General features: G+C 58.6%; 6 protein-coding genes across 6 annotated transcripts; 2 read left to right on the plus strand and 4 right to left on the minus strand.

The window, feature by feature from the left end:
• THITE_2121267 (uncharacterized protein) lies at window positions 1-2348 on the plus strand. The gene is made up of 3 exons (XM_003656476.1): window positions 1-454; window positions 548-1540; window positions 1632-2348. The coding sequence occupies exons 1-3, from the start codon at window positions 170-172 to the stop codon at window positions 2262-2264; spliced, it is 1911 nt and encodes a 636-aa protein (XP_003656524.1). The 5' UTR covers window positions 1-169; the 3' UTR covers window positions 2265-2348.
• Window positions 2349-6132: 3784 nt separating this feature from the next.
• On the plus strand, window positions 6133-9283 carry THITE_73286 (glycoside hydrolase family 47 protein; the record flags this gene model as incomplete). Its single annotated transcript, XM_003656477.1, has 2 exons — window positions 6133-6231; window positions 6296-9283. 2 exons carry the CDS (start codon window positions 6133-6135, stop codon window positions 9281-9283), a joined length of 3087 nt encoding a protein of 1028 aa, XP_003656525.1.
• Window positions 9284-9847: 564 nt separating this feature from the next.
• On the minus strand, window positions 9848-11082 carry THITE_2121269 (uncharacterized protein). Its single transcript, XM_003656478.1, has 2 exons — window positions 10285-11082; window positions 9848-10102 (listed from the first exon to the last, which is right to left on the minus strand). Exons 1-2 carry the CDS (start codon window positions 10865-10867, stop codon window positions 9954-9956), a joined length of 732 nt encoding a protein of 243 aa, XP_003656526.1. The 5' UTR covers window positions 10868-11082; the 3' UTR covers window positions 9848-9953.
• A 3423-nt stretch (window positions 11083-14505) lies between these two features.
• On the minus strand, window positions 14506-16624 carry THITE_2121273 (uncharacterized protein). Its single transcript, XM_003656479.1, has 3 exons — window positions 15920-16624; window positions 14902-15803; window positions 14506-14820 (listed from the first exon to the last, which is right to left on the minus strand). Exons 1-3 carry the CDS (start codon window positions 16499-16501, stop codon window positions 14718-14720), a joined length of 1587 nt encoding a protein of 528 aa, XP_003656527.1. The 5' UTR covers window positions 16502-16624; the 3' UTR covers window positions 14506-14717.
• On the minus strand, window positions 16625-17142 carry THITE_2121275 (uncharacterized protein). Its single transcript, XM_003656480.1, has one exon. The coding sequence runs from the start codon at window positions 16959-16961 to the stop codon at window positions 16764-16766; it is 198 nt and encodes a 65-aa protein (XP_003656528.1). The 5' UTR covers window positions 16962-17142; the 3' UTR covers window positions 16625-16763.
• A 507-nt stretch (window positions 17143-17649) lies between these two features.
• On the minus strand, window positions 17650-21459 carry THITE_2121276 (uncharacterized protein). Its single transcript, XM_003656481.1, has 3 exons — window positions 21008-21459; window positions 18264-20925; window positions 17650-18125 (listed from the first exon to the last, which is right to left on the minus strand). The coding sequence occupies exons 1-3, from the start codon at window positions 21173-21175 to the stop codon at window positions 17812-17814; spliced, it is 3144 nt and encodes a 1047-aa protein (XP_003656529.1). The 5' UTR covers window positions 21176-21459; the 3' UTR covers window positions 17650-17811.

Below are 21459 nucleotides of genomic sequence, written 5' to 3' on the forward strand. Positions count from 1 at the left end.
GTGAGATCTCCTCGCCTCCCGTCTACGCATGTTGCCAACTCGGACAACGAGTATGACAGCGGATCTTGCAACAAGATTTCCCCTATCATCCCAGGGCTTGGAGCTTGCCGCTCGTTGTGTGGCCGCGCTATAGTCGGACGAACGTAGACGAAGAGACACGGCACTAAACATGGATACAGAACGGCAGGCCGAAGTCGAGTCGCCGCTGCTCGAGGACTTCCTCGACTGTGACCAGCTGGTCTCAGACTCGGACGGCGGCAGCAGCTCCAGCAGCGCGTCACCAAGGAGGACCCTCAAACGACTGCACATCCACGTCGACATGACGCGCGCCCCTCAATACCTCCCGCCTTCGGCGCACCATGCTGAGCGCCCTCAGATGGATGGCTTGCCCGTCTGCACCAGTGGTCCGCAAACAGTTGCCTTTTCTTCGCCCGACCTCGACCCTTACAGTGCTGTACGTTTGTCGCCCCTGGCTGCTACGGTTGCTCGTAGCGGCCTCTCGCACGGCGGGGGAATCCTGTCAAGCTCACAGAGCGGTGTCACACAGGTCTCCGGGGTCTCATCGTTCAACTACCCGGCCGCTGTTGACCCGAGCCTCCTCACCCCGGTGTCCAGCGCAGGCAGTCCCCCTCTGCAGCACCGGCAATCGGCAAAGCCTATGCGAAACTACCATCCGTCGCAGCCTTCGGCTCCCGCGTCGCAGGCGCCGACCCCTCCCAACACGTCCAAGTTGTATTTTGAGAACTACGCAGTGAGCTCGAGCAGCCAGGGCTCCTCCCCCATGACCGTGAACCCTGCCGCCACCGAAGGCGGACCTTTTGACATGACGCCCTACATGGCCCACTCGCCTCCTGTCAGCCACCATCCTTCTTCCCCCAAGAGCGAGATCCCGCCCCCGATCGACCCGTACCTAGGCCACTTCGCCGTCTCGGGCACAAATGACGGCGAAGTCACTCACCAGCCGCTCCCGGAGTACCACACCTACGGCGTCGAGGTTGCCGCCCCGGGAGCCTATCTCGGCCAGTCGCACGTCCCAGTCGGCACGCCTCACATGCATCATCGCATGCCCTCAAACGGAGCAGCGCCCGTGCTGTCCCAACCCCATCCGTCGCACTATCGGCCGCCGCCATCGCAAGTGGGGGCCATTGAAGACCTGCGGGACCCGTCAATGCTGCTTGGAGCATATCAAGCCCACGGGGCTCTCAGCCCCGGCAGGAGACCGCAGCCGCGAAAGAAGCCCTCGCCAGCGAGGAAACCTTCGCGGACACCCAAGGCGACGCCGCATCTAGGGTCGGACGTCAACGGCCCGTTCAAGCACGAGGACGAAGACGAGGAGCTCACGCTGAACGACGACGCGCCCGAGGACGACAAGTATCTCTTCCAGCTGCGGAAGCAGTATCTATCCGAGAAAGGCAAGGGGATGTGGGAGGAGATGAAGGCGAAGTACTCGGAGAAGCACCAGGGTAACTGGGAAAAGGCTGCCCTTCAGATGAAGGTTTCTCGCGCAGTGGCCAAGTATGGCGTGTGGCCTGAGAAAGAGGTAAACAACGCAAAGGCTACCCTCTTTCCCACAACCTGTGTGTTCTCGATCTGCAGCCGACGGATTTGCTGACGGCGAGACAAACAAACAGATTGAGCGGCTAAAAGAAGCCTTCCATTACTTCGAGGAAAAACGGTACCACTTCATTATCGCCCGGATGAAGGAGAACGGCGGGTGCCGAGCGTGGGACTGGAAGCCCGCGCATATCGAGTGTCAGCTCGTCAAGCTGGGCCTAGAAGAGCCGACCGTGAACGAGAAGACGGGCTCGCGGCGGCGCAGGCAGAAGGCGGCGAGGAGGCAGGCGAGTCCGCAGAACGGCGGGCATGCCGTCATGGGCGACTGGGGCAACGGGCTCGGCCTGCAACATGCCGGCTTTCACAGCCACGCACACCAGGTTGCGGTCCAAGCAGCGGCCCGCCAAGGCGGCCCCTACAGCAACCACAACAACACCACCACCACCATGATGGGCGACAGCCACTTCGGCGCGGCCCCCAGCCTGACCCCGGCGCAGACAGACGAGCTCATCAACCAGGTCTTCAGCAAGGTCAAGGAGGAGGACAGCCTCAGCCCCGACGAAGGCATGGAGGGGTTCTCGTACGACCACGACGCCGGCTCGAGACGCCCTTCGACGTCGGCGGCTCGCGAGCTCGACCATCAGGGCAGCGAGCGGGTGGCGCGGGGCACATGCCAGCAAATGCTCGGGAACGCGTACGGCGCGCAATAACGCGGGGACACAGCGAGTTGAGGCGAGAGAGGAGCGGCAGCAGATGGCGGGGGATGAGGGAAAGCAGCAAAGAGCAAACCGTCGCGATCAGGGCAACCTGCGGTCATTTCGTCTGGTTTCTGCTTGGGTCGGTAATCTTGTACTTTATGGAGGAGCATCATCGTCGTCATGGCTCTTCTTGGGCGTTTGGGTTTTTGTTTTCTGCGTCTTCCTTGCTTCTCTTTTCTCTTCTTCCTTCCGTCTCTGGCACATTTTACACCCATTCATTACATGAACAACCGTACACTTTTTACCACACGGTTGGGCGACATGATGGAAAGGAGGTAGAAACGCCATCTCGGAGTGTTTACAATGTTCCGTGCTCACGCAGCCTCCACTTTTCAGTTCTCGACAACATGCTTTCCTTTTTGCGGGGCCAACCCGTCAATCTCGTTTCTTTTTTTTTTCATGTTCTAGCTGCCTTATACTACCTTCCTCGGTAATCGAGTTGGATGAGGAGGTGAGGGCGGCGTAGATGTCTCGGCTGGGAACTGGATGCCTTTTTTTCAGCACATACACAGCAGTAAGGCAGTATGGAATGAACAAGGGGGAACTGGGCGTCTTTTAGAATCCTGCGGCGAATTGTATCATCGTGCTTTGGTGCGGCGAAGCAACTGACCTTGTTGTCGAGGACGGAATCGAGTACGTAAGTCAGGGGATATGCGCTTTGTACGTCACATACATGCAGAACGTACCTAGGTAGGCAGGTATTGGACACAAATGGGTATCCTCCCAGACATCCTTTGCTTGGTCTTGCCCGGATCATATTCAGTAGGCAAGTTACTTAGGTGCTCCCTTTCTCAGCACGGGTCGAACGACCTTTTCGACCGAAGGGCCGTGGCGATTGGTGCCTGGGTGCCTTGCGGCTGCAAAGCCACACCGTCGCCAAATCCTGCAAGATCCAACAGCAGATCCGGCGTAACACAGCATGACAAGGCCGCATGAAACAAGATCCGCCGTGCCCGGCGCACGATGCTGCGTTACATACATTCCAGGCAGCTTTGCGCCTTATCCGGCCTCGTCTCCTCGCCATTCTGACTACCTAGCGTACAGAAGCAATCTGAACATAACTGCCTGCCTATCTAGCACATCTCTCCTCGCTGGTTGAATCGTTTTGACCGCAAACTCAGTCTCGGTGCGGTGCGAGGCGACTGTGTGTTGCATTCACTCCCTTTGCCCCTTGCTCAGGTATTTACCAGTTACCCCATTTGGCCAAAGCCGAGACTCCCCGTTACGAAGGCACGTGAAACGCTGGTTTTGCATAGCCAGGTGCTGTACTGCGGTAAGATAACATTATGGAGAGCTCCGTAGTGTGCGAGTACAGAATTGGATGTAAGTTAAACTCGTAACTCAATTGAACGGAAGTGACCGTGGATCTTGGCATTACACTCCAGGTAAAGATGAGATGCGGCGTCGTGTCGCGAGCTAAATTTAGTGTATCTGAGGCAGGAGCAAACTTCAAGCTGTGTAAGCTTGCATGTGCAGACACATGAGATCACGTGGCTGATCAAGTGAGTGAGCGCTCCATGCGGCCAACACAGTTGCCTGGGTTGGGCCTCGCCTTCGGAAACCACCGAGCCGACATGAGTCCCCACAATTTACCACTGCAAGGAGCGAGGGTAGCATACTGTGAAGTGCGATTGTGACGGACAACTCGGCGGAACCACGCTGCAACCGCCCAGCTGGCCCACAAACTTGTGTGTACTGGGTAAGCAGCTAAAAGCAGCCCAGGCGCTCCCAACGCCAGTGCAGACCATGGGGGGCTCGAGAGGAACATGCGTAATCGTCAATGTTGTGATGAAATTTTAGTGCACACAAGGTATCCGTACTGTATGCGAAGCATCTTCATCCTTGCTAACCTACCTAACTTAGCGCCACTCATTAGCCGCCGAGGTAGTGTAGTGTAGTGTACGGCGTAGTGTATCCCGAACTGTGTATGCAATAGTGTCCGGATACAGGAGTGCGCAGTTGGAATGGAAGTCTTCCGGTTGGTCTCGGCGATCGTGGATCATCCGAGCTTGTCGTTCATCGCTTTGTGGTCTTGATATCAGATGACTGCCGTCAAAACAGCCCGGATCCACGAAGCAGTCACAGCCTGCCGCAACAGCCTTTGGCCACCAACAAGCTGCAGGGTCGGGCTCTGGGACCGCTGTCGTGCGATGTTCATGGCTTACTGCCCTGATTAACTATTTACTTACACCCGGAGCCTCTTTCACGACAGCCGGCATGGGGGACCCTGGAGAGGTGACCGTGATGGCATGGGCACGGTGGGCGCAGGGTTATTCCGTCCACAAAGCTAAGAGCCCAGGGCTGGTGCAGATCATTGGTAATTGCCCTCACGCATGCATGGATACCTCAACCCCTCCGAACCAGAGGCACCTGGCAACCAAGGCGGCTGACGGCCGAGCGGGCCAAATCTTTGACCGTTGCTTTCCGCACCACACCAACTGCCTGCTCGTCCTTGTTGTAGTATACTCTGCCTACCCTTCTGCCGAGGCCCACACCCTCGCGTCGGGGATTGATGCGATACGTTGGGCTGGGGGAGCTGTCCGGCCCCTTTGCGTCCTGCTGGCGGCACCAACTGTAAACACAACAGCCGCGCCTATCCCAACCGCGCTGGTTGGGGGTTGTGTTCGGGCGGCGGCCAAATGGTTGGGTGTGCGTGACAGGAGATCAATGGATAGACTTTTGGCAAATGACTGTTGGTCGCGGATGTCGGCTCGTTGCCGCGGCCCGTGGGTGAAAGTAGTGTACGGAATAGATCACGAAGCCGCCGAGGGGGTTGGATCGGGGGGTGGGGTGGGAGAGAAGGGAAGTCACAGTGACTTCGAGTGCGAAATGGCGGTTAACTCCCAGATAACGGAGCCAAATCAACTACACTGTGCACAACGCCGCCTGTCAGAGTGGGAAAAAAAAAAAAAAAAAAAAAAAAAAAAAAAAAAAAAAAAAAAAAAAAAAAAAAAAAAAAAAAAAAAAAGCCCAACCATGTGATGCGTGTTTGCCGCCGATTGGGTTGATTCAGTTGGGTGAACTCGGCAAAGGACACTAACTTGTGTTAACTAACTAACTGCTGCAAGACAAGACATGTGCCCTGAGACACGACTGGTTGGGCAAGCGCGCATTCTTACGCCCCAACTTGATCGACCCGGAATTAAGGAGGAGATAAGGAGGCAGTTACGCTACCTGGAAGGTGTCTCACCCAAGCCACAGCATTCCGCACGGAATACGGAATAGTTGCACATAGCGCTGTTGACGGCGCCCCCGGAGACGGATGCTTTCCGCTCCCCGGCGAGACCCGCACACGGCGCCGCCCGGTGCTCCTTGGTGAGCAGCGGCTACTCCGTACGTTACACTAGTTAGTGTACTATGTCAGGTAGGGAATATGTCCGTCCCTCATCCGTCCCGCCATCCCGCCGCCAAGCAACGGGAAAAGTGGGCCCCACCGCCAATCTGCAGAATGAGGAAAGAGGACACGGCATCGCGTTGCTGACGCCAAGGCCGTCCGAAGCTGCTGCGACTCCCGCCAACCACAGCCTGCGGATGCTCAATTGCATCGCCTTCAACCTTCCGCGCTCCCACGCTCCGTCGCAGACACATGTCGCGTCCGGTGCCCGAGCCTAGGTGATGCCCTACCGGCATGGACTGCCGCTCGTTGGCTGCCGGCGACTCCCGATCCGGCCCCGGCCCCGGCCCCGGCCCCGGGCCGGTCGTTGTCGGTCTCTACCTGCGCGCATGGCTGCGCGGGCTCAGCTCGCCCCGTTGGCCGTTGCTGCTCGGCTGGGCGCTCCTTGCTCTTGTTCTGGGCCGGTGGCCCCCCGTCGCCGCCGCCATGCGCTCGGACCGCGTGAGGGAGCTGCGCCAGGAAACCGTCGACATGTTCTACCATGGCTTCGACAACTACATGAAGATTGCCTTCCCTGAGGACGAGGTATGTTTTGAGTCGCCAGCTGGACACACGATTAGCCGTGCTAACCCGCTCACGATCCTCCTAGCTCCGCCCGGTGTCTTGCACTCCCCTTACTCGAGACGCCAAGAATCCCCGAAATGTCGAGCTCAACGACGTCCTGGGGAACTACTCCTTGACCCTTATCGATAGTCTTTCTACCCTGGCTATCTTGGCGTCCGCTCCTCCCGATGATCGCGGCACCGGGCCGAAAGCGCTCAGGGACTTTCAGGACGGCGTGGCCGCGCTCGTGGAGCAGTACGGAGACGGCAGCCCCGGGCCCTCGGGCGTGGGCCTGCGGGGGCGCGGCTTCGACCTGGACAGCAAGGTGCAAGTGTTTGAGACGGTCATCCGTGGCGTGGGAGGTTTGCTGAGCGCCCACCTCTTCGCCATCGGCGCGCTGCCCATCGCCGGCTACCACCCACGACGCCCTGGCGACGACCCCCTGAATCCCCGTCCCGTTGTCTGGCCGAGCGGGTTTCGGTACGACGGTCAGCTTTTGCGCTTGGCCCTTGACCTGGCCCAGAGACTCCTACCCGCCTTCTACACCAAGACCGGCATGCCCTATCCGCGGGTCAACCTCCGCCACGGCATTCCCTTCTACGCAAACTCGCCCCTCCACGAATTCTCCCCGGACGCGACCCCTGAGGGGCCCCCGGAAATCACGGAAACCTGCAGTGCCGGCGCAGGCTCGCTTGTTCTAGAGTTCACAGTTCTCAGTCGCCTAACCGGCGACGCTCGGTTCGAGCAGCTGGCCAAGCGTGCATTCTGGGCTGTGTGGTACCGGAAGAGTCAGATAGGGCTTATCGGTGCGGGCGTGGATGCTGAGCAGGGCCACTGGATAGGATCCTATTCCGTGATCGGCGCAGGCGCCGATAGCTTCTTCGAATATGCCCTGAAATCCCACATCCTGCTCTCGGGCCATGAACTGCCCAATCAGACCGCTGTCCCCCCTCCTCACGATGACGCGTGGCTGGACCCAAATACGCTCTTCGCTCCCCTGAGTGACGTCGAAAACTCGGCCGACACTTTCTTGGAGGCTTGGCATCACGCACACGCTGCCATCAAGCGGCACCTCTACAGTGAGCGCGACCATCCGCACTATGAAAATGTCAATCTCTGGACCGGCTCTTTGGTGTCCAACTGGGTCGACAGCCTCGGTGCCTACTACTCTGGGCTCCTCGTCCTGGCTGGCGAGCTGGACGAGGCCGTCGAGACGAACCTGCTCTACACTGCCATTTGGACCCGCTACGCCGCCCTTCCCGAACGGTGGTCTATCCGGGACAAGACGGTCGAAGGGGGTCTGGGCTGGTGGCCGCTGCGGCCCGAGTTCATCGAGTCGACGTACCATTTGTACCGCGCCACCAGGGATCCCTGGTATCTCTACGTCGGCGAGATGGTGCTTCGGGACATCAAGAGGCGCTGCTGGACTCCTTGTGGTTGGGCCGGTCTGCAGAACGTCTTGGACGGGCAGAAGAGCGACCGCATGGAGAGTTTCTTCCTCGGCGAAACTGCCAAGTACATGTACCTCCTCTTCGATGACCAACATCCCCTCAACGCGCTTGACGCGGCCTATGTCTTCTCCACCGAGGGGCATCCCCTGATCATCCCCAAAGCAGCCACGCCATCGGTGAGGCCTCGCTCCCCGTCGGGGTCTGACAACAGGGACCTGACAGTCTACTACGATGAGGCCTTCACCAACACTTGCCCGCCGCGCCCAGCGAGCACCCCTCTTTCAGGCTCGGTGGTGGCTGCCCGGGACGACATATACCATGCCGCGCGCATGCTGGACCTGCATTTACTCTCCACTTCGCGCATCACCATTGACGGCGGTCAGGTGTCCGGCCTGCACATGGCCAGATCCAACTTCACCCTGTTCCCCTGGACCCTGCCGCCTGAACTTCTGCCCAGCAATGGCACCTGCTCCAAGGTTTACCAACCGCACGAGGTTACCCTGGAGTTTGCGGCGACCGCGGGACAGTCTGTCGGTGGCAGTTCGTTCAATTTTATGCTCGGAGGCCAGAACTTGGAGCGTCTCAGCACCGACCGCATCCGGGTCTCCAGTCTGTCCAGTCTGAAGATCACCCTCCGGCTCGAAGAGGGCGGGGAGCAAGAATGGCAAGTCACCAAGATCAACGGCTTCCCTCTTGGCCGAGATGAGTTTGCCGTCTTCGATCGAGCGATCCTCGGCGATCTTTCCGACCCCCGATTCCACCTCGTCAGAGACCCCGTCATGGTGAAGCTCCAGCAGCTCCACAGGGTTGCCCTTCACGAGAACGACACCAGCAGCCACGACCGCGCACCTGGCGATCACCATGAAGAAATGCCACAGCTCGATCCTCTCCAAGACCCCAACCGCCCCGCTGCCCTCTCCGAGCTCAGCTCCCTCGTCCGGTCCATCTTCACCCGCGTCGCTGCATCGCTCGACATCCAGCTCCCTACTTCTCTCCCTGGCATGGCGACTGCTCCCCTTCCTTACAACTTGGTCATCAATCAAACCGCCATAACACCTGTTGGCATCGGCGCCGGGCCTCTCCCGCCCGCGACCGCCGCCGCCGATGCCGCCGCCGCGCGCATTCCGCCCTTCGGCCCCGTGCCGGCCGGCCTCTTCCCCTGGACGACCATCTACGCCGCCGGCGACGCCTGCTCCGGCCCGCTCCCCCAATCCGCTCCGCGCGATCACCAGGTCATTCTCATCCGCCGCGGCGGCTGCAGCTTTTCCGCCAAGCTCGCCAACATACCCGCCTACGCGCCGTCGCCGACCTCGCTGCAGCTGGTGGTGGTCGTGTCCGACGACGAAGAGGGCGGCGGGGCCGGGTTGGTGCGGCCGCTGCTGGACGAGGTGCAGCGCACGCCGGGCGGGATGCTGCGGCGGCATCTGATCCCCATGGTCATGGTTGGCGGCGGCGACGTGGCGTACCAGCGGCTGAGATACGCGGCGGGGGTCGGGTTGGCGAAGCGGTACTTCATTGAGAGCCAGGGGGTGAGGGTAAGGAATATTATTGTCGATGAGGGGGATGTGGAGACGGCGCTGTGAGGTTTGCCCCGAAGCAGGCGGGCCAGGCAAGACGAGAGTGACGTACTTGTATATGTGACACAGTACAAAGCGATAGATGAGATACCAACCTGGAAATTTGTATGTCATGCCAGCATGAAAGTTGTTGCATGTGCAATTTTTCAAGCTAGCGTTGCTCTGATACAGAGTCCTGAATCATCCTATTTCTGGGCATGATAATTGCGTCAACAATTGTTTGCTCAAGACCACAGACGGCAGATTCCTCCTCGTGGATTCGCGGCATTAGCCAGCTTACGGTGCGGACACACTTCGTGGAATCAAGCACTGCACAGGAAAGTCAACGTAACAGAGTTTTGGCAGGGATATCGAGTCTATCATGCAATTGCAAAAGAGGCACAAACTCTCACAACCACCCAAAGTTAGTTCACCCCAGAACTTTTTGTAAACCCCCAACGCCAGGTAGTGCCAACCCACATGCATCCCATCCTCAGCCCCCGTGGTGGATCAGGGGATAGATCCCACCCAAGCTCGTAAAAAAATTAAGGTTGTAATGTGTGAAGTCAAGTCAAACAGCCTGAACTTCCCCGGCCATTATCATTAACCAGGCTCCAGTCCGGAGGCGTACATGCGACATGTATTGGAACCTGAAGCGGTAGGAAGAGTGGTGGCTTGACCGCGCTGAGGTCAGGCCTCACTCGTTCGTCTCCAGAAGAGTGACCGTCGGTACACCGCCCAGCTTTGAGCGGCCATTAAGGATGGGAATCTCGAGAATGAAGAGATATCCGATCAAGTTGCCTCCCAGTTGCTTGACGAGAGAGCCGGCGGCAGCAGCGGAACCACCTGTGGATGCAAAGCGTTAGTGGAGGTGAAAAAGAAGAAAAAGTATCGCTAGTAAGAAGGCAGGTTGGCAGGTTGAGTTTCAACATTGCAGGCCGAGATGAGGCAATCGGTGAGACATGATGATTAGGCGGGGCAATAGCTGACAGCAATGCCATGGCGCAATTCGTGAATCCCTCACTCACCGGTCGCAATAATGTCATCAACCACAAGCACCTTCTGGCCAGGCTTGACGGCACCCTCTTGCATCTGGAAGTAGTCGGTCCCATACTCTTTCTCGTAGGTGGCCGTCACGCAAGGGCCCGGCATCTTGCCCTTTTTGCGCACGGGCACGAAGCTTGCATTGAGCCGCAGCGCGAGCGAGGGCCCGAAGAGGAAACCCCGCGCATCCAACCCCACTATAACATCGGGTTTGGCGTGGTCGCCGAACTCAAGGATCTGGAGCTCGAGGGCGCGCAGCAGAGCGTTGTGAATGGCGGGGTCCTGGAATAGAGGCAGGATGTCGATGAACTTGATGCCTGGGATTGGGAAATCCGGGAAGTGCTTCAGCGCGCCGAGCAGGGTTATCTTTGTACGGGCGAGTTCGGAGGCACTGGCGGTGGCGGCGGAGGACTGTCCTCGCGAGGCATCGCTAGGGGTCGAGGAGGGGTTGGCAGTATTGCTGGCTGTGCTGCTAGCCAGGACGGCGGCTTCGGCGGAGGTCGAAGGGGTCTTCTCGTCGTTGCTGGTCTGCGCCAAAGATTGGGCAGCGTCAACAGGAGCGCTCATGTTGCGGGAGAGAAGGAGGAGGAAAGGGAGAGCGCGAGCTCGTGTTCAAAGAGCGATAAGAAAAAAAAAAAGGTAGTTTGCAACTAGGAGGGCGTGTAGCACAAGACAGCTTGGGTGTCAGCAATGAAAAAAACAGAGATAAACGAGCGAATTGGACGCCCTCCCGTCAATCTGCCAGAGGGCGAAAGGAGAAACTGCAAAATGAGGCGGCCCCTCCGGGAAGCAGCCGGAGGGGCCAGACCTGGCCCCCCTGGTGGGGTCGGTGAGAAAAAACAGCCCATCCCAGACAATGGTCCCTGCCCGTGTGCGCGCTTGCGAGTGTGTAGCAATGTGCTTGCTCACTCACGGCCGTGTGCACCTCAGTGAATGGCTAGCCCTACACTACACTAACAATCACGTTGCAGAAAGGTAGGCCACCCACGTCCCCCGAGACCCACACACCAGGGAACCCTGAAGGCAGCTGGAGGTGAAATCGTTATCTCCATCCGTCATCCACATTGATCCTGTGGAGCACACCGTGAAAAGGAAAACACCCACTCATCCAACTTACCTCACGGCTTATCCAGGCAAGCTAGGTACAATTGCAGCGGCAGAGAGACGCACGGCACGATCTGTGTCAAGGCCAGCGCCATTGATGGAGGTGAAATGGGAGCCGAGAGGCGAATGATTTAGGAAGGTGGGGTGAGGCAATGCTGATGATTTTATGGAGTAGCTCCGAGCGAAGTGGCTCTCCCAACCAAGCACAAGGGTGTGATGGTCGCTAAAAATCAGGAGAGGTATTCCGCAACATCGAAAGCCATTTCCTTGCGGCTCTCAAAATTCACATGCGCTACCGCTCACCGACTGGTGCGGCCAGCAGACCACTGGCTCACACAACTTGCCAATATCCGCTTTTGCACAAACATTGCTTGTATCGTGCGCAACTAGCACAGCTGCTTGATACCGCGGCTGTGAAGCTTCCCCTCATCATCTCATACCGCCTCTGGGAGGCCGTATTTCTTACGGAATACTTCGGAGCTTATCAGACGAGAGGTGTGAGATGTCTCCCACTCGCAAGTTGCGGGGGCTTCTCAGCCTCCTTGTCGAAACTTCCAAGCTTGCATCTTGCAACCACACCTCACAACGTTCTGCCCGAGCCAATTACCACCTCCACGCCCCCCCACGGCACTCGCCAAGTGATTGCGAGATGCGGCAGGGAGGCAAGGCCGGACTCTCGGAGCGGAAGTGGGAAACCAAGAAAGACCACGAACTTATTCCGTACTCTTGTGAGTCACTGGCCATCCTCGCACAGCCGACCCCGGCAGCGACCTCCATTCCCCCCATTGTGGCCACCGCCCCTCTGTTTGCGTATCTCCCGACGCGACCGATATCAAACCTGGCATCATCCTCCTGCGCTCCTGGACTTCCCTTCTCGGGCAGGGAGGAATTGGCACAACGGACCTGCCTTATTAGGCGCCTCTGCCTAGTGTACGCAGCAGTATATTCCAGGTTTCCACTCGCTTCCGGGTAACGCGTCGGAGCTGAACAGAACCCAAGGTATGGATGTACATATATACATGCCTGCCTTCCATGAGGATTGGTGTGTGGCTGCCGACGACCGTCGGGACCGCGCTTGACCGCTATCCGATTGCGCAAGCTTCGGCCGCCTTCGGTAATCGGCCGGGCAGCGATACACTTCGACGCCTCGGACGGCATAGTTAACTCGCTTTCGGACGCGTCTCCTTCCTCGAAAACCTTCGGGTGCGTCGCCGTTGCTGAGGAGACCGGAGAGCGCCGGGCAAGCGGCACCAACGGAGAACGGGGGTCCGATTCTGTGCCCAAGCCGTCGGCCACATGATGACGCGCACACAACACGATCGTCTTGCCATCTTCTCCCATGTGGAGGGAGAGGATCAATTTGGTTTCAGGCAGATGCAGCCCCTCGTTTTCTTCCTGTAGCACTCGGCCGAGCCTGTGCCAGGCGGCCCACAATGCATGCCAACAAGCGGCCCAGCTTGCGATCTCTTCCCTGGACCAAGCACAAGCAACAGTGAGTTATGCCAACTAGTTGCACAGTAGCTAAGGGTGCCCCATCTCCTTGGCAGCCACCATCTTCGTCTCATGGATGAGTGGGTGCCCTGGGAGAGCGCAGTGTACCTGGTATGGACTCGAGTTCACCCGCACGCTCACCGCTTCCTTCCAAACCTGCGCCGACACTCCAGAAGTGTGGGACTGACGAACTCCCCGGGCTTGTCCGGATTTCCGATTCAGGACGCAAAGCTAGCTCAGATTTCGAACCCGGATCTGGGACGAGATGTGCAAGTCCCGGCGGGAGGGTGACACTGCATCAAGTGTCGTCAAGGCTGCCTGATCTGGTCATGGATTCCTTCACACCGTTCCCCAAATGGTCACGCATAACACACAGTACTTACGGATATAGTTGAGGAGACCAGGTACCGTCGCCCATGAACACATGCACCGCCTGCGGACACGCAGGACGGCTCGAGTATCAGCTTGCCCCAAGCCGATGTTGTTCTGCTGTGCTTCATCCAATATCCAGCCGAGGTTCTCCAGCACAGCCAACTCCTAGCAAAAGTTCTATCTTGACTTCTCCCTATCTTCTCACCCATGTTGGCTCAGTGCGTGGAGCAACAGGATGCATACAGTGCTCCGAGACGCATAGTTATTGGCTCCGTCCCAATCTTCCCGAGAAGATCTCCCTACAGCCGGTCCGCGGCCGCGAGGGTGGGAATGCACTTTATTCCCGTGCTGCAGTGTGAAGGAAAGAGAAAACCGGCATGCGGTGAAACCCGACAACGTCGGCACAAGTTACCTTATCTCTTCACCGACCCGGTTAAGGCCTGGGTTAACTCCACAGGATCCCACGTTGCTGTGGACGGTAGGCTGACGGCAGCCGGTTCGCCATGTCGTCATGCATCTCCCAGCGAAGAAGCTCCAATTCTCCTCCCTCACCGATAGGTTACTCCGTAGTGGTCAGACTTGTCATCATCAATTGCATCAATATCCGGAACGATCGGTCGGTCGTTTGTATATCAGGAACGCCCTCGCTACTCCGTACATAGTATATGCAATGAGACCATGGGGTATCATGAAGCCCAACGCTATGCAATGCTCCCAATCGCCCGTCTAGATGCATCAAGAAAAAAAATCCCAAGACAGATATACAATTATAAAAAATGAACCGATTTTGTGGGCCATGGCGAACCGAGTTGCTTCATCCGTTTCGAATAATGCTCGAAAGTGCGAGCCAGGAGTTGGCGAGCCGGTCTGGCAAGCCGGTCTGGGAACACGGGGACGACAGCCGGGGTTTGACAGGCTCGGGGTCCATTGCGGGAGGGAGGCTGACGCTGACGCAATGGGCTTCGTTGCCGCCAATGCTGTGCCTTTCCGGCAACACGTTTCCCTCATCGGAACTGCAGCCGAATGATCGAGAACAGCATGTTCTGCAGCACATGCAGCATGACGGCGACGCAGGTAGGGAGCAGCTCCGGCCAGACAATAAAGTCGAGCTTGCCCTCAGTGACGACGCTCACTTTGTAGATCCAGCGGATCAGGCCAGAGACGAGGAAGCTCGCGACGAGCTCGCATCCCCACGTGATCGTCGAGGCGTAAAAGGTCAGGTTAAAGTCGTAGTCCTCGGTGTCCTCGGTGCCGTCGAAGGCAAAGTATGGGTAGACGTTTTTGTTGGCGCCGAAGTGCAACACTACCACGCTGCCGAGGAAGGCGAGCATCGAGGCGTTTTCCGCAAGGAAGCGAATAAAGACGTTGCGGATGCACATCTTTTGATACGAACCGTAACTCTGGCCGCTGACACCAATCGCCGACAGAAACCAGTGGAAAGGCGCCGACATCAGTATTGGAGTGACGATGATGAGGCCCGCCGACGAAAGTACTTGGAGAAGGATGAACTGGGACGGGCTCCGCAGGCGAGCATACAAGGCGCGAACGTAGGTCTGGTATGTGAGCATGAAATAGCTGTCAAACGTCAGGCGGTGAACGTCAAGAACTGGGAGAAGCGACACATGTCCACGTACAGCTTGAAGATCCAGCTCAGGGGATAGCTCCCGACCCGCTCGCCCTCGTTGCCGCCCAGAATCCACCCAGTCAGCCCGTCCAGCAGATGCACGGTCGTGATCCACCCGTAGACGTAGACGATGGTCTCCCAGTTATTGTGCGGCAACGTGCTCAGGTAGATTTCAGCATAAGCCTCCCCGATCACGTACGCAAGCAGGCCGATGGACAAGGCCAAGCAAAACCACACGAAGCGCACGAAGCTCGCCGGAAGCCACTGTCGGCGTAATCTCACGGGCAGCCTGCGGCGAGGATAGCGCTCATCCACGAACCCGACCGCTGAGGCCCCAAGGGTCGAATCGAAAGGATCATGGTCCGAGGCGGCAAGATACCGTCTCCCCTCGCGGTTCGAAAGGGTCCTGTCCGGGTCACCAGCCCACCACGACGACGTAAAGATGCGCTGCGTCTCGGAGAGCGAGTGTCGCAAGCCGAGATGCCGCTCGTGTGTCATGAGGAGGCAGAAAGCGATAGCGACCGGCATCGCCATGATGAGAAACGTCCACGAGATCCAGGCCGTGTTGTGGACGGTCAGGAACTTGGCGTTCGGGACGAGGTAAATGGGGATTGGAACCGCAATCGACAAGATGGCGATCGCAGACACGGTAATTGGGAAACCCAGCGAGGGCGGCCACCAATTGAGGCTATAAATGTTAAACACCTTGGTGATCCATATCAGTGCCGTCAGGTTGTAAAAGCTGTAGTAGACGAATAGGAAGAACCAAAAGTTGACTTGCACCCTCGCGGCTCCGTGACCCGGCACTTTGGTGCCGGGTGTGGGCTGTGGTTCTCCGGGCCGATGCATCCCATCTTCGCCGCCGCTAGGAAGAGGGTACTGCGGGAAGGGGACAGCACACCACGCAACGGCCTACACAAGCGTTAGTCTGTCTGCCAGTAGTGTTCTCGGCCCTTGCCAAGGCCCCCGGGACAGCTTGGACTAGACTCGGTTGCAAGGCCTAAGAGCGTGTCAATCGGCCAACTCACCAAGGATGCAGGCAACACAACCAAAGCCCCCCATCGGCTCCACCACACATCAACCACCCTCCGAATGGCGCTGGCCTTAGGCTCAACCCACGTATCCTCCAGCTTTCTCAACTCCCTCTTTATCCTTGCCTTCACTCTCTTCCACCACCTCCCACTCCCTCCAGCACAGCAACACAGAGAATCTCCTTCCCCCGCATCCCCATCGCCCTCCTCCTCTTCTGACTGTCCTTCACCGGCCTCTAAGGCCTCCGCCTCAGCAGCAGCAGCGGCAGCAGCGACCAGCGCCCCATAGCCCACATGCACACTCCCCCTCCAGCCCGGCTCGCCAGAAGAAAGCAACCCTATCTGGCCTCCGGGCAAGAGCCCCAACCCACCAGCGGTCACTCGAGCTCGGCCGCGCCCGCCACCGCTACCACCACCACCACCAGCAATGCCGCCAGCCGTGCGAGACACGCCGCTCGTCGGCCGGTCACTCGGCCGCGGCACGACGCGGAACCGGCCCAGCAGCGGCGACGCCTCAGAAAGATACCGCACGTTCTGGGCGCGCTCGGAGCCCTGCTGGAAAGAGAAGAAATGAGGCATCGTTGTTGAGTGCGCGACGAGGCCGGGGCCGGCTTTGAGCCGGTGATAGATCGGGAGGGAAGTTCGCCGGTGGTCGGGGACGGTGGCGGCGGCGGGCGGTCCGGGTGGAGCGAGGCGGGGGGTGAGCGTGAGGGAAGGAGGGAGGGAGGTGGCGTCGTTGTTGTTGTTGCTAACCCGACGGCCGAGCCGGGAGCTGTGGCCGGTGGAAGAAGGATGGGGTTTGTTTGCTCTGGCAGAGGTCCGTCTGATGTGTGGCTCTCGTTTATCCGTTCGTCCCTTCTGCTTGGGAGCGTGTTACAGGGTTGATGGCTGCATGACTTCGCGTGATCGGGGTGCCGGGGTCGTGCGTCGCGGGCTTCTCTGCGTCACGCGCTGGAGTCGCGCTTGCGTCTCCCTCGACTTGTGCTGTCGCTGTTGCTTGCGCCGGCGTTTTGAGGCAGGCACGGGAAGGGCGATGCATAAAAGCGCAGAGAACCTGGCTGCTGCGTACAACACTCCCTGCACTGTAACGACTGGGTCGTGGGCAGGATACCGCGGTCAGTCCTGGATTGTTTTTCGGTTTCGGGAGCTTCCAGTTGGGTCTCGTGTCCGGATACGGCCCCACTTAGATCCCTGCTGTGCTGCAGGCTGCAGCAGAGTCGGTACCTACGTTACCTAATACAGGTACGCCACTGACGACCTTGTGTTCTTCGCCTCTGACATAGGTGTAAAGGGCCGCATGTCCGGAATATGCATACCAGTCAAAATTACTTTAGTTAATGCATCGAGAGATCTTGTCCAACCACCTTACATACCTATCTAGAAAAATCAGGTACATTTCCCGGGCCGCTCGAACCGGAGTACGGAATGGAGACTGCCAGAGAGAATGCCCCGTGCCTTGCTCCCTCCAGCGTGTTACTAACGGACTTGCTGGTACGCCACTGACAGCAGGCCGCCCGGCCTCAGTGGAGGGGACCCAACACGCTGTCGCCTATCGCCAGCATTGAAATCGAGGAGGGCATGGTTTAGGTCAACAAGACGGTGAAGTAGTCCACAGAACAGAAAAAGACTCACACATCGCAAAGTATCTTCGATTGTTCTCTGTCTTCACCTCCAGCCGACTCGGCTCGATGAATAGATGCCCATTATCTATCTATTCGCACGGAGGTTTTCCCTGCCGGGTGTGGGCGGCCCCTTTGCTGGCCTTGCTGAAACCCTTTGAAGGGGAAGATGGCCGGCGCATATAAGTGCTAACCTGCCTCGCGGCCCTGTTGGCACGATCCTTCTCCGCCTGAGCCTCCCTTGGATTGGCCCTCGGCCAGCTCCTTTGGTCACCCGTCGACCTGCCCTCCAGGCTGGCTCAACCTTTGAAACCCTATCAGCACCTCGCGGTCCACGTTCACCGCCCAGTTCGCCTCGAACGCCTGCTCCCCGCCAACCCGCTGCACCACATCCGCCAACCGCGCCCTGACAAACTCGTAGGTCACCACGCTGTGCACGGGGTCCTTGGCCGCGAACTCGCGCTCATGCACGTCCAGCGGCGTGTCGTACTCGTACCGGCCCACCTCGGTCCACACCAGGCTGTCCTGCCCGCCGAGCGTCTCGCCGCTCGTGCCGTCCGCCAGCTCTGTGACTACGCTGGTCCCTGCCAAGAATGTCAGCTGTCCTCTTCCAATCTCCGGGGTATAAGGAGAAGTCTGAGAGCAAAATTCCTCCTCTCGGAGGAACAATGACTCCCTGCACAGTCGTAGAGGTGGAATAAACGGGGCAGGTTGTTACTCACACATGGACAAATAGTCTTGCAGGCGTGCAAGGACCAGATCCTGCATAGGGTTCGGCAGCTCCCAGAGGCGGGTCAGGGCCAGGCACGAGAGTTTCTCGCGCTCGATGTCACCCATGCAGTCGAAGTTGGCGAACCATTGGCTGCTGAGCCACGACCAGACCTGTTCGATGGGACTGCCGAAGCTGGTCAACATGGTGACGAGGAGGGCCGGGTCCGCGAGCGCGATGCGGGCGAGCAGGGCGAAATAGTCCGTCTCCTTGACGGTGTTGATCTTGCTGGGTTTCCGGTTGGGCCCGGTGGTTTGGCTGGATTCCCACGCGCTGTGCAGCCCTTCCAGGATAGCGCGAAGAACGCCGATCTCAAGCAGGTCCTGGACAACGACCGAGACACCCTGGGCGCCGCCGAACGCATCAGCTACGCGGATTACCAGCTCGATGGACTTCGCGCCCAGCTGTGACTGGTCCCGGCTCCTCGAATCCAGCGTCTTCGCCAGCGCTGCCAGGGTGGGCTGGCGAAGCGCATCGCGAAGTATGTCTTGCGGCGCCAGGAGTATGTAATCTTTGACGATCTCTAGACACTGAATCGCCACCTCGGAGTCGTACTCCAGAAGCGGCAGCGCGAGCTGGACCATCTGCGTGAGGTCAGGGTTTAGAGGCGGCAGGCTCTGCGTTAGTATCGACTTCCACAGGTCGACCGATTCCTCGATGAGGTGGAGGTGGAGTGCCGATTCGGGATTCATCGCTTCTCGGAGCAGCGGGATAATCACGCCCTGGTACCGCTGAGACTCGGCACGCATGGATGAGACCAACGACGACATGATGGCGAGGATCGACTGTTTAATCATGTACTCCTCGGTGCCGGCAGACTCCCATAGTTTTGGGAGCGTCAGCATGATGGCATCTCCAAACTGCGAGATGTGCGTCTCCATGCGGGTTACGATGAGTCGCAGGGTTTCGAGAACCGCCAACTTGGTCTCATCGCTCTCTACCTCCTGGAGGAGATTGACCAGGAGGTTGAACACGTCGGCTGCAAAGGGTTGAAAGCTTTCACCGTTGAATTCGAAGTCCTCGGCTATATACTTCAGCTGGCGTGCCGCCGTGATGCGGACAACCTCGTCGTTGTGCTCGTCCTTGGGGTTCATCAGGTGGCGGAAGATGTCGTAAACAACAGGCCTGTTCGCCTGGGATATCTTGATGGAAATCCACTGGCTCAGCAAGATGGCTATGCGACGTCGGAGCAGCTTGGCCATGGGACCTTGAATCTGCGCATCCTTGACCAGGAACGTCGTCAGGAATCGGTCGAAATCGAAGGACTGGTGAATGACGGCGGCCGCGCAGCCGAGGGCACAGTAGGCAGCCTCCTTGGCGACGACGTCCATGCCGGCCTTAGTGACAAGGTCGCAATACTCAAGCAGCGGTTCACCGAGCTCCTTGTAATGGGTCAAGAGGTCGAGCAGCAGCCTCTCGGCGCAGGGGCGGACCGCCCATTCGTACGCCTGACCTTCGGTCCGCTCCTGCGATTCCCACCCCTCGGGGTCCTCTTCCCAGGCGTCGAGGTCAGACTTGCGGAAAACAAACAGCTTGCTGATTATGACCTGCACCATGTCGAGAAGCATGTCTCTGGTCAGGAGCTCGACCTTGATGGTATGTACAGCCTGCTTCTCCAGCTCCTTGGCCTCTGCGCTCCTGTACTTGAAGGTCTGCACCGGGTGGTGGGCGATTGCTACACAGCTCCTCAGAAGTAGGAGACCCTTCAGAGCGAGCTTCTCGTAGAGGGGGCCTTCGTGCTTGGGATGCCCCCCGGCTGTCTCGCTCGAGGTCTGCTTAATGCCGCCCGATTTCTCAAACACTTCAGAGAAAGCCTTGACGAGGTTCCAGTAGGCCTTGACCAGCGGGATCGAGTTGGGCAGAGCGGGGAAGCTGGCTGGGTGCATTTCAGACATGTCGATATGAAGCTTGGCGAACTGGATGAGGTGCTTTCCCACCATGTCTTGGTGCGAAATTGGGACCCACGAATCCTGACTGATGCCGCTCAGGAACTGGTCGAACTGCGACTGTGACAGCGACCAGAAGCCGCACACCATGGCATCTGCATGGGGCTGCTCATAGCCGACAGTTACTAGCCGCCGTAGGATCTTGAGGGCTGCCAGGCTGTTCTCGACGGAGAATTCGGCGGCGGCCTGGTCGCCGGCGCCTCGCGTCCAAAGTCCCTGCCAATGTGCCGTCTTTTCGGTATATATACCGCCCAGCAGCTGCACGAGCTCGGGCGTAACACCTTGCAGAGCCGTCTGTGACTTACGCAGACGGGCGGTGCTCAGCTCCTTGACGATGCGGAGCAGCACCAGCAGGGCGCCGCGCAGGTGCAGCGGGTTCGAGGCGCTGGCCGATCTCGTCAGTTCGATGAGCGTGGAAAAAGCATCCGGCCACTCGTTCGGGTAGTCTATTCTGACAATCTTGGCGGTTACGAGCGCGTTGTGGAGCGCAAGGGTTCTGTCTTGCTCGTTGAGCGAGCCCTGCAGGAGCCGCGAGCGGATCAACTGCTTGTTCTCGGGCTTGATGGCGTGCTTAGCCGTGTGCCTCCAGTACTTGTCGATGCCATTCTTAAGCAGGATAATGGCGAGGAAGCGGACCTGCTTGTCCTGGGATGTGTCGAGAAAGGTGGTCTGAACGCGGCGCCCCAGTCACGGTTAGCATGCGCTTGAAGAAGGCTACGGCGCCCGGCAAGGCGGGGGAAACCAGCATTACCTGGAGATCGGTGTAGTAGTCCGGATGGGCCTCCCAAGTCTGAAGTTGCTGGCTGGCCGATTGCCGCTGGGCATGATTAGTCGAAGTGGCAGCAGCGCTGAGCGCCTTCACAAGCTCCCACTGGCTCAGAGGGGCAGCTTCGCCCGGAACCTCGATTGCGAAGCTCATCGAGAGCCGCCTGTGCCCCGCGCGGGTTTGCAAAACGGGAATGCAGGTGTCCGCGCCGTTTCGATCTTTTCAAAGTTTGGCAAACAACTGGATAGGGGTTGATGGACGTCACGTTTGCGGGCGGGCAGTCTTTCCACAGTCGGGCAGGTCATGTAAGGTTAGGTTGTTAGCTTCGTCGACGTTCAAGCAGCCCTCTCTGGTAGGGGTTATGATGGCGGGGCAGCCACTCGCAGACCCCACACAGCAAGGGAACCCCTGCCTGCCTGTTATGGTAATAATACCGT

Source organism: Thermothielavioides terrestris, chromosome 5, assembly GCF_000226115.1.
Source record: "Thermothielavioides terrestris NRRL 8126 chromosome 5, complete sequence".
Classification (NCBI taxonomy): domain Eukaryota; kingdom Fungi; phylum Ascomycota; class Sordariomycetes; order Sordariales; family Chaetomiaceae; genus Thermothielavioides; species Thermothielavioides terrestris.